The sequence below is a fragment of the Pristiophorus japonicus genome, chromosome 12, assembly GCF_044704955.1.
Source record: "Pristiophorus japonicus isolate sPriJap1 chromosome 12, sPriJap1.hap1, whole genome shotgun sequence".
In the NCBI taxonomy this organism is placed as follows: Eukaryota; Metazoa; Chordata; class Chondrichthyes; family Pristiophoridae; genus Pristiophorus; species Pristiophorus japonicus.
Window position 1 is genome coordinate 63,495,325 of NC_091988.1, and position 13,549 is coordinate 63,508,873.

Here is a 13,549-nt window from a genome sequence, read left to right on the forward strand (position 1 = left end):
GCGAGTTTCCCGAGCCCCAGGAAGCCAGTGCTGGAGGCGTCAAATGCAAAGGAAAGATTACATTCATTTGAAAAGCCCCTTAATTTCCATGTAATTATGATCTTTACCGTTGCCTTAATTGCCCAGCCGCCTGCTCTAATGATCGGGGTTACTCACAGCCAATCAGTTAAACACAGAAATCGGCGGATTGGAGCCGAGTTGCTGTCGGGCTTCCTGATTTTAAGTACACTCCTGACCCCCAACCCGTTCTTCCTTGTTAAAATTACCCCCATTGTTTGTGAACTTTATGCCTTGATCGCCACTGCCTGAATCATGGGGCACCAGCATCTTTGCTGTTGACCTCTCTCTTGCACAATCCCCAGTGCTGACATGAGGCGATTATTGTACTCTCATTACAACAGTGACTGCACTTCAAAAGTGTTTCCTTGGCTGTGAAGCGCTTTGAGTCATCCGTGGTTGTGAAAGGTGCTATATAAATGCAAGGCTTTCTTTCTTTTTTTCTCACAGTGCTGGATCCCATTAGGCCGCCACTGCTGGAATGGATAAAGCACATCTTTTGTCAGAGGCCCATGCGACGCCCATGTCTTTGAGAGCTAGTCACAAGGCCAAGGCAAACATTAATTCAACTAATCAGTAATAGATGAGGGGTTGGGGTAATTGGAGTGATTGCCTTTGTTTCTGCTGGATTGAACTTCCCTCAAGTTTTCCTTCATTTTGAAGGTTATTTGTGATTCAGGTTGTCTCATTTTCTGGCAAACCTAATTATATTTTACTTAAGTGCTTGCCTTAGGCTACAATGTCCCACAGATGAATCGCAGCCCCTTTCAAACTCTCCCGGGCCACAGTTTTGCTTTCCCCTCACTTCCCACAAGCAAGATCATAAGAGAAATCTAGTCTTCGTATCAACGAAAACAATCTTTGTCATTAGGCCAATATGTGTGGTGTATTTGGAAGGGATGAGTGTGGGAGAAATGGGACAGGACATGCAAGTATATACGTCACATGCAGATGTACAAGTTGACAAAAGAGGTCAGGAATGAAAACAAGACAAAGAACGAAACCCTCAGAGAAGGTTGACATATCTCTGCTCCTGCACCTCACCACATTACATGTCCCTGTGGAGCTTCTCATTATTTGTGCGTGAGTCAAATGATAATCTGCTTTGGATTTATGCAACCATAGCCACATTTTGTTTAATGACTTCTAGGATTCTCCATGCGATAGAATCTTAAACTAGTACGTCTTTCTTCCAGTTAGCATGCAAAAACCAGAAACGTTCAGTCAGAAGGTTGACATACCTTCCATTATCTCTGACTCCCCTTTCTTGAGGGAACATAAGAAATAGGAGCAGGATTAGGCCATTTGGCCCCTCGAGCTTGCTCCGCCATTTAATAAGATTATGGCTGATCTGATCTTGGGCTCACCTCCACTTTCCTGCCCGCTCCCCTTAACCATTCAGTCCCTTATCATTCAAAAATCTGTCTATCTCCACCTTAAATATATTCAATGACTCAGCCTCCACAGCTCTCTGGGGCAGAGAATTCCACAGGTTTACCACCCTCAGAGAATAAATTCTTCCTCATCTCATTTCTAAATGGGCGAATCCTTATTCTAAGACACCTTCTGAGGGAGGGGTGGAAAGAAGTGGTATTGAGGCAGAGCTGGGTGTCATCAGCATACTTAAAAGGTGTCGAGTGTGAGGGAGAGGCTCCATGGCCTACATCTAGAGGCTTATGTTGACATAGTAAAGTACCCAGGGTAGTTTTACTACATTAAGGGTGCTATATAAATGCACATTGGTGTTGTCGTTGTTGACGGCATTCAGAACTGCCAAGAAGTCACAAGTGGACATTTTGACACAGTGTAACAGAAGCCCGCTGCTTGTTCCATCCATCTGCTTCTGAAGGTTTGGGTTTGCAGATACGAACCAGAGTTCTGCACGATCGCAGACCTTTTCCCTCCCTCATCTCTTCGCACCCATCCACTTACCTGCAAACGTGTGCCACACAACGTTCATTAAACTGGACCGTCGGGAACTGGGGGTGTCCAAAACTAGGGACCATAAATATAAGATAGTCACAAATAAATCCAGAAAGGAATTCAGGAGAAACTTCTTTACCCAGAGAGTGGTGAGAATGTGGAACTCACTACACAGGGAGTGGTTGAGGGTTACCATAGATGCATTTAACAAAAATAGATTATCCGGGCATTATCATATTTCTGTTTGTGGGAGCTTGCTGTGCACAAATTGTCTGCCGTGTTTCCCACATTACAACAGTGACTACACTCCAAAAGTACTTTATTGGCTGTAAAGCGCTTTGAGACGTCCGGTGGTCGTGAAAGGTGCTATATAAATCAAAGTTTTTATGTTTCTTTCATTTAAGGGGAAGCTAGATAAACACATGAGGGAGAAAGGAATAGAAGGTTATGCTGATGGGGTTAAGAAATAGGAGCATGTGTAGGTCATGAGGCACCTTGAGCCTCCTCCGCCATTCAACAAGATCATGGCTGACCTTCTACATCAACTCCATCTTCCCGCACTATCTCCATATCCCTTGATTCCCATAGTGCCCATGAACCTGTCGATCTCTGTTTTGAATATACTCAATGATTCAGCATCCACAGTTCTCTGGGGCAGAGAATTCCAAAGGTTCACAACCCTCTTCATCTCAGTCTGAAATGGTCGACCCTTTATCCTGAGGCTGTGTCCCCTAGTTCCAGACTCTCCAGCCAGAGGAAACAACCTCTCAGCATCTACCCTGTCAAGTCCGCTAAGAGTTTCAATAAGATCACCTCTCATTCTTCTAAACTCCAGAGAGTATAGGCATATTCTACTCAATCTCTCCTCATAGTACAACCCTCTCACATCAGGATGAGATGAAGAAGGGTGGCAGGCAGGAGGTTTGTGTGGAGCACAAACACTGGCATAGTCCAGTTATACCGAATGGCCTGTTTCTGTGCTGTAACCTCTATGCAATTCTATGTAAGTGGGCCTGGCTCCAGAAGGTCGACAGTCCTTTCATCTACCACCATACCTGCCCCCTCCCCCTCCCCCCCACCCCCCCCACACCCGCCCCCTCCCTTTGACTTGTGAGTCGCTTGTTCTAAAGTGATTCCTGTGTACAGTCGTTCTTTGGCAGTTACACATCTCGGAGTTATGTGCGTTCATGTCCCAAAGGAAACAATTTGTTATCGTGTACGATTGGATATGATGACAATCCCCAGTCAGGCTAGCACTTGGCTCAGTTGCCACGGCCCTGTGGCCAGGATCTGCACCTGCTTGTAATTGTTTCACTAAACGTTGCAAATTTCTCTGTTGGAAGAGCTCCATTTACATGTTTCAGAAAAAAACTCACATGGCCCACTTCAGGTTCTGTCAGTTTGACTGCTCGCCTCATAACAATTATGAAGGGTTTTGATAGAGTAGTCAGGGAGAGACTGTTTCCACTGTCGGGGAGGGGAGGGGGTGGGAGTCGGTAACCAGAGGACAAGAACAAATGGTGGAGCGCTGTAAATCAGGGATACGTAAGAGGCCAGAATTGGAGGAGCATGGAGGGTTGCAGGGCTTTATTTGGAGATGAGATTTTTCTTTTTTATGCAGTGTGTTGTTATGATCTGGAATGCACTGCCTGAAAGGATGTTTCTGGCCTCTTGCGCTGCTCCGATTTCCATCGCTCCATCAGTGGCGGCCGTGACTTCAGCTGCCTGGGCCCTAAGCTCCGGAATTCACCCCTAAACCTCTCCACCTCTCTAACTCTCTTTCCTCCTTGAAGACGCTCCTTAAAACCGACCTCTTTCCTAACATCTCCTTAGGTGGCTCGGTGTCAAATTTTGTTTGATAATGCTCCTGTGAAGCGCCCCTTGGGATGCTTTGCCACTCTAAAGGCGCTATGTAAATGCAAGTTGTTATTGGAAGCAGATTCAATAGTAACTTTCAAAATGAAATTCGACATAGATGGAAACAGAAAAATCTGCAGGGCTGTGGGGAAGAGCGGGGTTGAGGGGTGGGGGGTGTGGTGGTTAGGGAGTGGTGGTGAGACTAATCAGATAGTTCTTTCAAAGAGCCAGCACCGGCACAATGGACCGAATGACCTGTTGTAAGATTCTATGATTCCAATCATATTGATGTGGTATATGGAGAATAATGTGGAAAAGATAAGAGGTATGAGAAAGAAACAATAAAAACAGAGAAGACAAAGAAAAAAGGCAAGCTGCTAATTTGGGGGAATCACTGAGCTTCTGGCTGGTATAGAGTTGTCTTATGAAGAAAGTTTGAGCAGGTTGGGCCTATACTCATTGGAGTTTAGAAGAATGAGATGTGATCATTTGAAATGTATAAGATTCTGAAGGGGCTCGACAGGGTAGATGCTGAGAGGATGTTTCCCCTCGTAGGGAAATCTAGAACTAAGGGGCATAGTTTCAGAATAAAGGGTCGCCCATTTAAAACAGAGATGAGGAGGAATTTCTTCTCTCAGAGGCTCGTGAATCTTTGGAATTCTCTACCCCAGAGAGCTGTGGAGGCTGGGTCACTGAATATATTTAAGGTGGAGAGCGGCAGATTTTTGAGCGATAAGGGAGTCAAGGGTTATGGGAAGTGGGCAGGGAAGTGAAGTTGAGGCCAGGATCAGATCAGCCATGATCTTATTGAATGGTGGAGCAGGCTGGAGAGGCCAAATGGCCTACTCCTGCTCCTATTTCTCATGTTCTAATCTTCTTATAGACCGAACAGCCCCCCACACGCACGGCCCTGCTGAGAAGTCACTCCGTGAGCAGAACCACAATCAATCAGTTTGCCCCACACCCAATGTATGTCCAATTTCAAACAGGCTGCTCTACAGAACTCAAAATGATTATTCCATTAGATTATTCTCATCCCCAAAATGAAAAGTAGGCGTTGGAGAGCAACCTTTACATTGGATGTACACTTCCTCAGTGACATCTTAGAACCTTATTTCTTCAGAGATTCTAAAGCAATCCTTGACCAGTTGACAGCTGCCCTGCCACAAATGGCGCCATAACTGATGAGCAAGAGTGGGGGGGGGGGGGGGCGGGAGGGGAGGGGGGTAGCCATTTTATTGGTGGCGAAGGCTGTAAACAAAATAGCTGACAGTTTGTTTGATGCCTGCACTTTCAACAACAACAACTTGTATTTATATAGCGTCCCAAGGGGCGCTTCACAGGAGTATTATGAGACAAAAAATGTGACACCGAGCCACAGAAGGGGAAATTTGGGCAGGTGACTGTAATGTATGCACCCGTGAGCATGCCCACAGGTTTGTAGAGCTGTTGCATTGTGAGTGGCTTAGCCAGTCACGTGATGTTCACAAGACTCAATAAAACCCCAGCCAGTTGGGTTCAGGGGATCCATGATGCGGCAGGTGGTTGTGAGCTTGGTGGATGAACTGGTAATGTGTAGTGTGATTCTTAAACCTTTGTGAATAAACCAACTGGTTTTTAATATGCTATGAATTCTTAAGCAGAGAACCCATGAATCAAATACATTATGGTGACCAAAAGCTTGGTCAAAGCGTGGTTCATTGAAGAGAGGACAAAATATGTTCCTAGTTTCTCACAGGGAATACTTATTCTAATCGTGCCTAGCTGGGTAGGTTTCACAACTGGCTAAATAGGGAAGCAAAAACTGCAGGGAAAAGATCCCAACAAATTGTGATTGAAAATAATTAAACAACGCTAGTTGGGCTTCTTGACCTTTTAAATTCGTATTGACGGGTCAGGACAAGAGAAACTCACTACAGGTCTATCCAACTCAAACTGCCTTGCACATCACAATGCCTCAACCTCAGTAACAACCAAGAGTGACCAGGGGCCCCTCAAGTCTTGTTTCACTTCAGCGCATGGTGTAAAAAGGCCTCAGCTTGAAGGAATACTGGCCTCTTGCCTATTTACTCTGGCAGGCTGGGCGCCTTCCAATTAATATTATCGCTGACCTGCACTGTTTATATGGCTCACTGGAATAACATTTAGTAGTGAAATAGGAGCTTAAGGCGTTTCTAAAGTAACCACGGTAGCAAGTGAAATCATCTTGATCTAATCACTAATTGCTCTTGGCTTTCAAGCGAGCAAATTCCCTTGTACTGGGTCGGAGATTCTGAAGGGTGGAGTGGCTGGTGGAAGTTTTAAGGGATGTCAAAGACGTCAGCAGTACTCATAATAATTCCCATTTCCAGATTTATTTAATTAGTTTAGTGGAGATTAAGAGGTTTATAGGTTGTCGCCATCTCATTAAATTGCCTTTCAAGCTGGATCTGAACTTACTATTGATGTCCATTGGATGATGAGGTGACTGGTTGTGCAATGATATCACTCCATTGCTGATTGCATATGTCAGGCTAATTTATTATTACAATTACACCAAGGACCGGCTTAATCCATACTATTGCCTTCTCCTTTAATCACAAGCACATTGTTTTATTTGATTTATGAAGTGTCACAGATAGAACTGTCTGCAGTTCCAACTCCTTCACTCCTCAGTGCACCAGGAGTACAAGAAAAGCTTGTTATCTGATAGTTGATCCTTGCCTCACCTCCAAGCTGGCTGTGTGTCGTTCTCGATTGTCACATTATTACTGCATTCGTCAGTCCTGTGTCAGTTTGACTCAGTTGGCTAGCTTCTGAGTCAGAAGGTTGTGGGTTCAAGCCTCACTCTAGGATTTGAGCAGCTCATTCAGGTTAACACTCCAGTGCAGTGCTGAGGGAGCGCTGCCCTGTGAATTGTTAAAGGTGAGGAGATGTTAACCTGTCTGCTGGATATAAAAAGTTCCCATGGCACTGTTTGAAGAAGAGCAGGGAGCTTTCCGGGACAACAGTCCTCCCTCAACGAACATCACTATTTCTCTCTCTGCGGCAGCCCCCCGGAGTCGAGGATGACTTGCTTTCACACTAATACGAGTTCTAAGGGTGACCAATGAGTCCTATGCGGGATCTACAGATTCTGTCACAGGTGGGGCAGATGGTCGTTGGAGGGACGGGTGGGTGGGGTGCTTGATTTGTCGTACGCTCCTTCCCCTGTTGGTTCTTGGCTTCTACGTGCTCCTGGCGAAGAGACTCGAGGTGCTTGATGCCTTCCCAGATGCTTCTCCTCCACTTTGAGCGGTCTTGGGCCAGGGATTCCCAAGAGTTGGTGGGGATGTTGCATTTTTTCAAGGAGGCTTTGAGGGCGTCCTTGAAGAGTTTTCTCTGCTTTCCTGGGACTCACTTGCCGTGACGGAGCTCGGAGTAGAGCGCTTGTTTCGGGATCAGGCATGCGGACAATGTGGCCTGTCCATCGGAGCGTGGTCAATGCCTCGATGCTGGGGATGTTGGCCTGAGCGAGAACACTGACCTTGGTGTGCCTATCCTACCAATGGATTTTCAGGATTTTGCGAAGGCAGCGTTGGTGGTACTTCTCCAGTGATTTGAGCTGCCTACTGTACATAGTCCATGTCTCTGAAGCACATAGGAGGGCGGCCACAAACAGATTAACTGGTCATCCATCACATTTGCTTTGTGCATCTTTTTGCATGCAAATTGGCTAATGTGCTTGTCTACATATCAACAGTGAATTCAAAAAGTCATTTGTTGGTTGTGGAGTGCTCTGTGAGGCCCCGACAACATGTTAAAGCATTTTATCAATACAAATTATCTCTTCCCTTGCTCCTCCTGAACTGCAAATACACCATTCCACACACACTGTCTCCTCATTGTGTGGCTCAATTTTCCCCAAAGCTTTTGTTTGGCATACTTGAAGAGTTACGCCCGTTTTCTTGGGGCCCCAAGTACACCAAAAAAAATGTTCTAAGTTTTCCCGTTGGATTTCTTCATTTTGGCGTGGCATAACTTGTCCTTTACTTTTCGCGGGTTGCCATGGTAACCAGGGACACTTTGCGGGCGGAGGCTGCAAAGTGAAACATACAGCCAGCTCGCGACACATTAAAACACATTGCAGCAACTTACCTCCAATTATTAAAGTCGCCGCCCTCCCTCTCCACCCCCCAATGCCAGTGCCGATCCCTGCCCCTATCCCAGGCCGAGGGGCCTCCTGGTCCATTCCTCCACCTGGCCCTAGCCCTAAGTGATTTGCCGGCCCTGCTCCCACAACCCCTAGTCCTGGCCGAAGGGCTTGCCGGTCAGCTCCCCCGCCCCTAGCCCAGGCCGAGTGGCCTCCCAGTCCATTCCCCCGCCCCTAGCCCAGGCCGAGTGGCCTCCCGGTCCGCTCCCCGGCCCCTAACCCAGGCTGAGTGGCCTCCCAGTCCATTCCCCCACCCCTAGCCCAGGCCGAGTAGCCTCCCGGTCTGCTCCCCGGCCCCTAACCCAGGCTGAGTGGCCTCCCAGTCCATTTCCCGGCCCCTAGCCCAGGCTGTGTGGCCTCCCAGTCAGCTCCCCCGCCCTTAGCCCAGACCGAGTGGCCTCCCAGTCAGCTCCCCCACCCCTAACCCAGGCCGAGTGGCCTCCCGGTCCGCTCCCCCGCCCCTAGCCCAGGCCGAGTGGCCTCCAGGTCCGATCCCCTTCCCCTAGCCCAGGCCAAGTGGCCTCCCTGTCCGCTCCCCCGCCCCTAGCCCAGGCCGAGTGGCCTCCAGGTCCGATCCCCTTCCCCTAGCCCAGGCCAAGTGGCCTCCCTGTCCGCTCCCCCGCCCCTAGCCCAGGCCGAGTGGCCTCCAGGTCCGATCCCCTTCCCCTAGCCCAGGCCAAGTGGCCTCCCTGTCCACTCGCCCGCCCCTATCCCAGGCTGAATGGCCTCCTCCCTCCTGGTCCCCACACCTAACTATACTAAAAGGCTCTCCCCCCACCCTCCCCCTCTCTTACCTCTCCTGCTGCTGTCCGGGCATCTGCTGCACTTACATGCGCCGATTTCTTTAACTCTCCTGAAGGTTTTTCTGCAGATGCCACATACGCTAGCCTAAGCAGAACTGGAATAACTCTTAGCTGGCCAAACTTGATTAAATGGCCAGAATTGGCGCGGGTGGCAGGTTACGCCCCTTTTGGCTGAAAAAAACGTACCTAAAAAAGTTGTAACTAACTAGTGCAAATTGATCGGGAAAATTGTGTTTTTATTAACTTTGGCCAAAAAAAGCAGCCTGCTCAAAAAAAACGGCGCAAATCACTGGGGAAAATTGAGTCCTATATCTCCACTGTTGAAAATGAGACACAGCCCACCATTTTGAGCTCCAGATCATTCTTTCGTAGGAATTTCAAAAGTGGGGTCCCTTTCTGGCACAGCCTTACTCTTCTACTATAGTCTGCAGGCTCTCCAAACCCCAAGCGTGCCATCAACATGAGGTGCCAATCTGCAACTCAACTACATATAACCGCCTTTGCTCCATTTCCCTCGATACCCTTCCCTAATAAAAGATCTCAGTCTTGAGGGCTCAGATTGTCCCAGTGTCCATATTCTTTTGGGTGATAGAATTCCATGAGAACATAAGAACATAAGAATTAGGAGCAGGTGTAGGCCATAAGGCCATTCAAGCCTGCTCCGCCATTCAATAAGATCATGGCTGATCTCTGAGCTCAACTCCACTTTCCTGCCCAATTTCCATATCCCTTGATTCCTCTTGAACCCAAAAATCTATCTGTCTCCGCCTTGAATATACTCAATGACTGAGCATCCTCGGCTCTTTGAGGCAGAGAATTCCAAAGATTTACAACCCTGTGAGTGAAGAAATTCCTCCTCATCTTGGTCTTAAAAGGCCAACCCCCTTCTCTGGAGTTGATGACCCCTGGTTCTAGATTTCCACTACCCTTTCTGTGGAAAAAGTGCTTCCAGGTTTCCCTCCTAAATGGCCTGGCTCTAATTTTAAGATTATATCCCCCTCGTTCTTGATTCGCCCCACTCTGTCCTGGAGCAGCAAAAGAATGTAAATCAACAAAGTGAAATAACGGGAGTTACCTCTCTGGCATCGGTGTTTGCCCGGTCCAGTTGGAGTGAGTACAAGGTGTCCTTGGCTCCAATGAACAGACGGTCATGGTACTCATCGAGGAACATCGAACGGAAATCCAGGAAACCACGGTGACCAAAGAACATAACGGACCGATTGGCTGCCAAGAGATCTGAAGCAAAGAAAACAATGGTGTTTAGTTAACCTGCCTTTCATTGTTGGGTTTTTGATTATTCCACTACAGGTAGGTCAAAATGTACCGAGTATATCATTGTTTATCAACATGGCAACTCTGATCATTTCATACAGTGTCTGCTGACACTATCATTAGAAAGAAAGACTTGCATTTATATAGCACCTTTCATAACCTCAGGTCAACCCTAGGCACTTTACAGCCAATTAAGTACTTTTTTGGAGTGTAGTCACTGTTGCACTGTAGGAAACACAGCAACCAATTTTCACACAGCAAGCTCCCACAAATAGCAATGTGATAATGACCAGATAATCTGTTTTTGTGATGTTGATTGAGGGATAAATACTGTCCAGGATACCTGTGATAACTCCCCTGCTCTTCTTCAAAATAGTGCCGTGGGATATTTTATATCCACCTGAGAGAGCCGACGGGGCCTCAGTTTAATGCCTCATCCGCAAAACAGCACCTCCGACAATGCAGCACTCCCTTGGTACTGCATTGAAGTGTCAGCCTAGAATTTTGTGCTCAAGTCTCTGGAGTGGGACTTAAACCCACAACCTTCTGACTGTGAGGCGAGGCCCACTGAGCCACGGCTGACACATTTGGTGAAATTGACTGGGAGGATAATGAGCCCAACAGTGTGGGGGCACGGAAGTAGAATACGACAACTGGAAATGACAAGCCCATCGAAGCCCCCGTGTGATCATTTCAAGGAATTCTATCTCCCAATTTCCTCGGGACAGCTCTCGAACGAGGCCCTGATGATAATAGGCCATAATTTGAGGCCCCTAGGGGCGTGTATGTGGTGCCCACGCGCCCGTAGGTGGCGCCCAAGTTCCGGGTTTAGCCACGCGCTGCACGTGCGCTAAAACACGGAACTTGCGATCTGTCAAGACTCTTCTCGACAGATCCAACGCATCCTCGGGAAAAGGGCCTCCGCGGATGGAGAGTTGGGCTATTTGTCCAACTTCTGCCCAGGGAATGCCCGTGAAATTCTTACGCCAGGTAAAAGTACGTGTAAGGCCTGCTTTTACCAGTGTAAGAGTTTAAAAAAAATAAAACTTTATTAATCATTTATGCATTAAAACCCTGTGAAATAAGGTAAGTTTATTTTTAGCCTCTTTAAACATGTAAGTTTATTTTACAAAAAAGTACATTTTTGTTTTAAATATTTAATTAAATGCTATTTTAATTAACTTTAAATATGTAATTTAATTTTTTTTTAATTTGAAGTGTAGATGTATTTTTGGGGTATTCCCATTTATGTTAATGAGGATTCTGTACATACGCGGGAGGGGCCCAGGACCACAAGTCTCGGTACCTCCCGGACCACCGAGTATTTGGGCATTTATTTGCGGATCGAAGCCTTCGAATTTATTCAAACCTCTAACCGCAAATTCAGGGCCAATATTCCCATCTAAGAATGGATCCCGACAGTGAGACTAGTACTTTAACTAGTCAGACTTGGTGGTGTAGTGGTGATGTTACTAGTGATCTGATTGACCTGGACTAATGATCGGGAGTTCCAGTCCCAGCTTGGGCTGTTGTAAAGCTGAATTTTTAAGATCGGCCATGATCTTATTAAATGGCGGAACAGGTTCGATGGGCCGAATGGCCTACTCGTGCTCCTATTTCTTATGTTCTTATGTTCGACGTGTGTGTTTCCCTTTTAAAACTGCACTGTCCCGCATTAATCTGATAGAGGAATAAAAGTTGAATCTAAACATCTGAGTCTAATAATCTCTAGCAAAACTCAGCAACAATACTGGAAGTCTGATTCATAAATCAATAGGAACAGCAGACTCCTGTGCTGCTTGTACATTCCCCAAGTCTATTCTGAACCACCGTTATTGAGGATTTCAACCTCTGTTATTAATTCTTGTGAACTTTCTGTTCATGTCTTTCTTCCAACACATTAAGAAAACCTGAATGAGGTGTTGGCAGGTTTTAAAAAGAAATTCCCCAGCTAAGGACACACATTTTTGGGAGAGTTATAGACAAGGAACAAAGAAAGAAAAAAATACTTGTATTTATATAGTACCTTTCACGACTTCAGAACGTCTCAAAGTGCTTTGCAGCTGTTGAACTACATTTTGCAGTGTAGTCACTGTTGTAATGTAGAGAACGCAGCAGCCAATTTGCGCACAGAAAGATCCCATAAACAACAATGTGATCAATGACCAGATAATCTGTTTCAGTGAGGTTGCTTGAGGTTTAAATATTGGCCAGGACACTGGGGATAACTCCCCTGCTCTTCTTCGAAATAGTGCCAGGGGATCTTTTACGTCCACGTGAGAGAGCAGACAGGGCCTCGGTTTAACGTCTTATCCCCAAGACAGCACCTCCGACAGTGCAGCACTCCCTCAGCACTGCACTGGAGTGTCAGCTTATAATTTGTGCTCAAGTGCCTGCTATTGACAGAGGTGTTCTAATTATGCCATGCTTGCCAATGAAACCTCTACATTCATTCGAAAGCGAGTTTCAGGAGTTAGTCAACTGTATAGTTTTACTCTGCAAGACTTTGAATGTTATGGTGTTAACAAACGACACCCTTGAAACAGTCAAAATGTATAAATAGGCTTATGTATCAAGACATCATATTCTGGCAGGCACATTGCCATTGGAGCGATCCATGGTCAATTTATATAACCTCCAGATTATTCTAGCAATTAAAAGTTTGGCTGGATCTACATGTTGGACCTAGAATTAAAGTCACATGATACCTTACTCTGTGCCATTTTAAGACATTCTGCAATCTAAAGGCACCATTACTGAATAGCTTGCTAAGTTTGTGGTGTACTGCCAGGACACAACAATAAGATAAGATTAGTTCGGTTCAGGAAGGGCTGGGTTTGGCCTGGCAACCATCAGTGTTCAGGGCAGAAGGCATAACTATACAGTCTGTTCATCTCCAATACTGGGTCTTAGTGTCAGCCGTGGCTCAGTGGGTAGCATCCTGATCTCTGAGTCAGAAGGTTGTGGGTTCAAGTCCCACTTCAGAGACTGGAGCACAAACATCTAGGCTGACACTCCAGTACTGTAGCAAGGGAGTGCTGCACTGTCAGAGGTGCCTTTATGGGATTAAACAATAAACCGAGGCCCCATCTGCCCTCTAGGTTGGACGTAAAAGATCCCACAGCACTATTTGAAAGAAGAGCAGGGGAGTTCTCCCCGCTGTCCCTCAATCAAAATCACTAAAAATAAACAGATTATCTGGTCATTGTACCATTGCTGTTTGTGGGAGCTTGCTGTGTGCAAATTGGTTGTCACGTTTCCTACAATACAAAGTGACTACACTTCAAAAGTGCTTCATTGGTTGTAAAGTGCTTTGGGTTGCCATGAAAGGTGCCATGTAAATGGAAGTCTTTCTTTCTTAAATGCAAGACAGTACCCTGTATCTACATATTGTTATTGACCCAACCCAAGTCACTTTAGCTTTACTTGGAATATTACAAAATGACTTAGAAGGGAGGAAAAGGTT

At 46.4% G+C, this 13,549-nt stretch overlaps 1 protein-coding gene across 1 annotated transcript in view; it reads right to left on the bottom strand.

Annotated features, from left to right (window-relative positions):
- sema3bl (sema domain, immunoglobulin domain (Ig), short basic domain, secreted, (semaphorin) 3bl) overlaps positions 1–13,549 on the bottom strand; it is a 203,379-nt gene that overhangs the window by 120,811 nt on the left and 69,019 nt on the right. Inside the window, exon 2 of the mRNA XM_070895589.1 lies at positions 9,887–10,047. Coding sequence (XP_070751690.1) covers positions 9,887–10,047 — 161 coding nt within the window. The remainder of the gene's footprint in view (positions 1–9,886; positions 10,048–13,549) is intronic.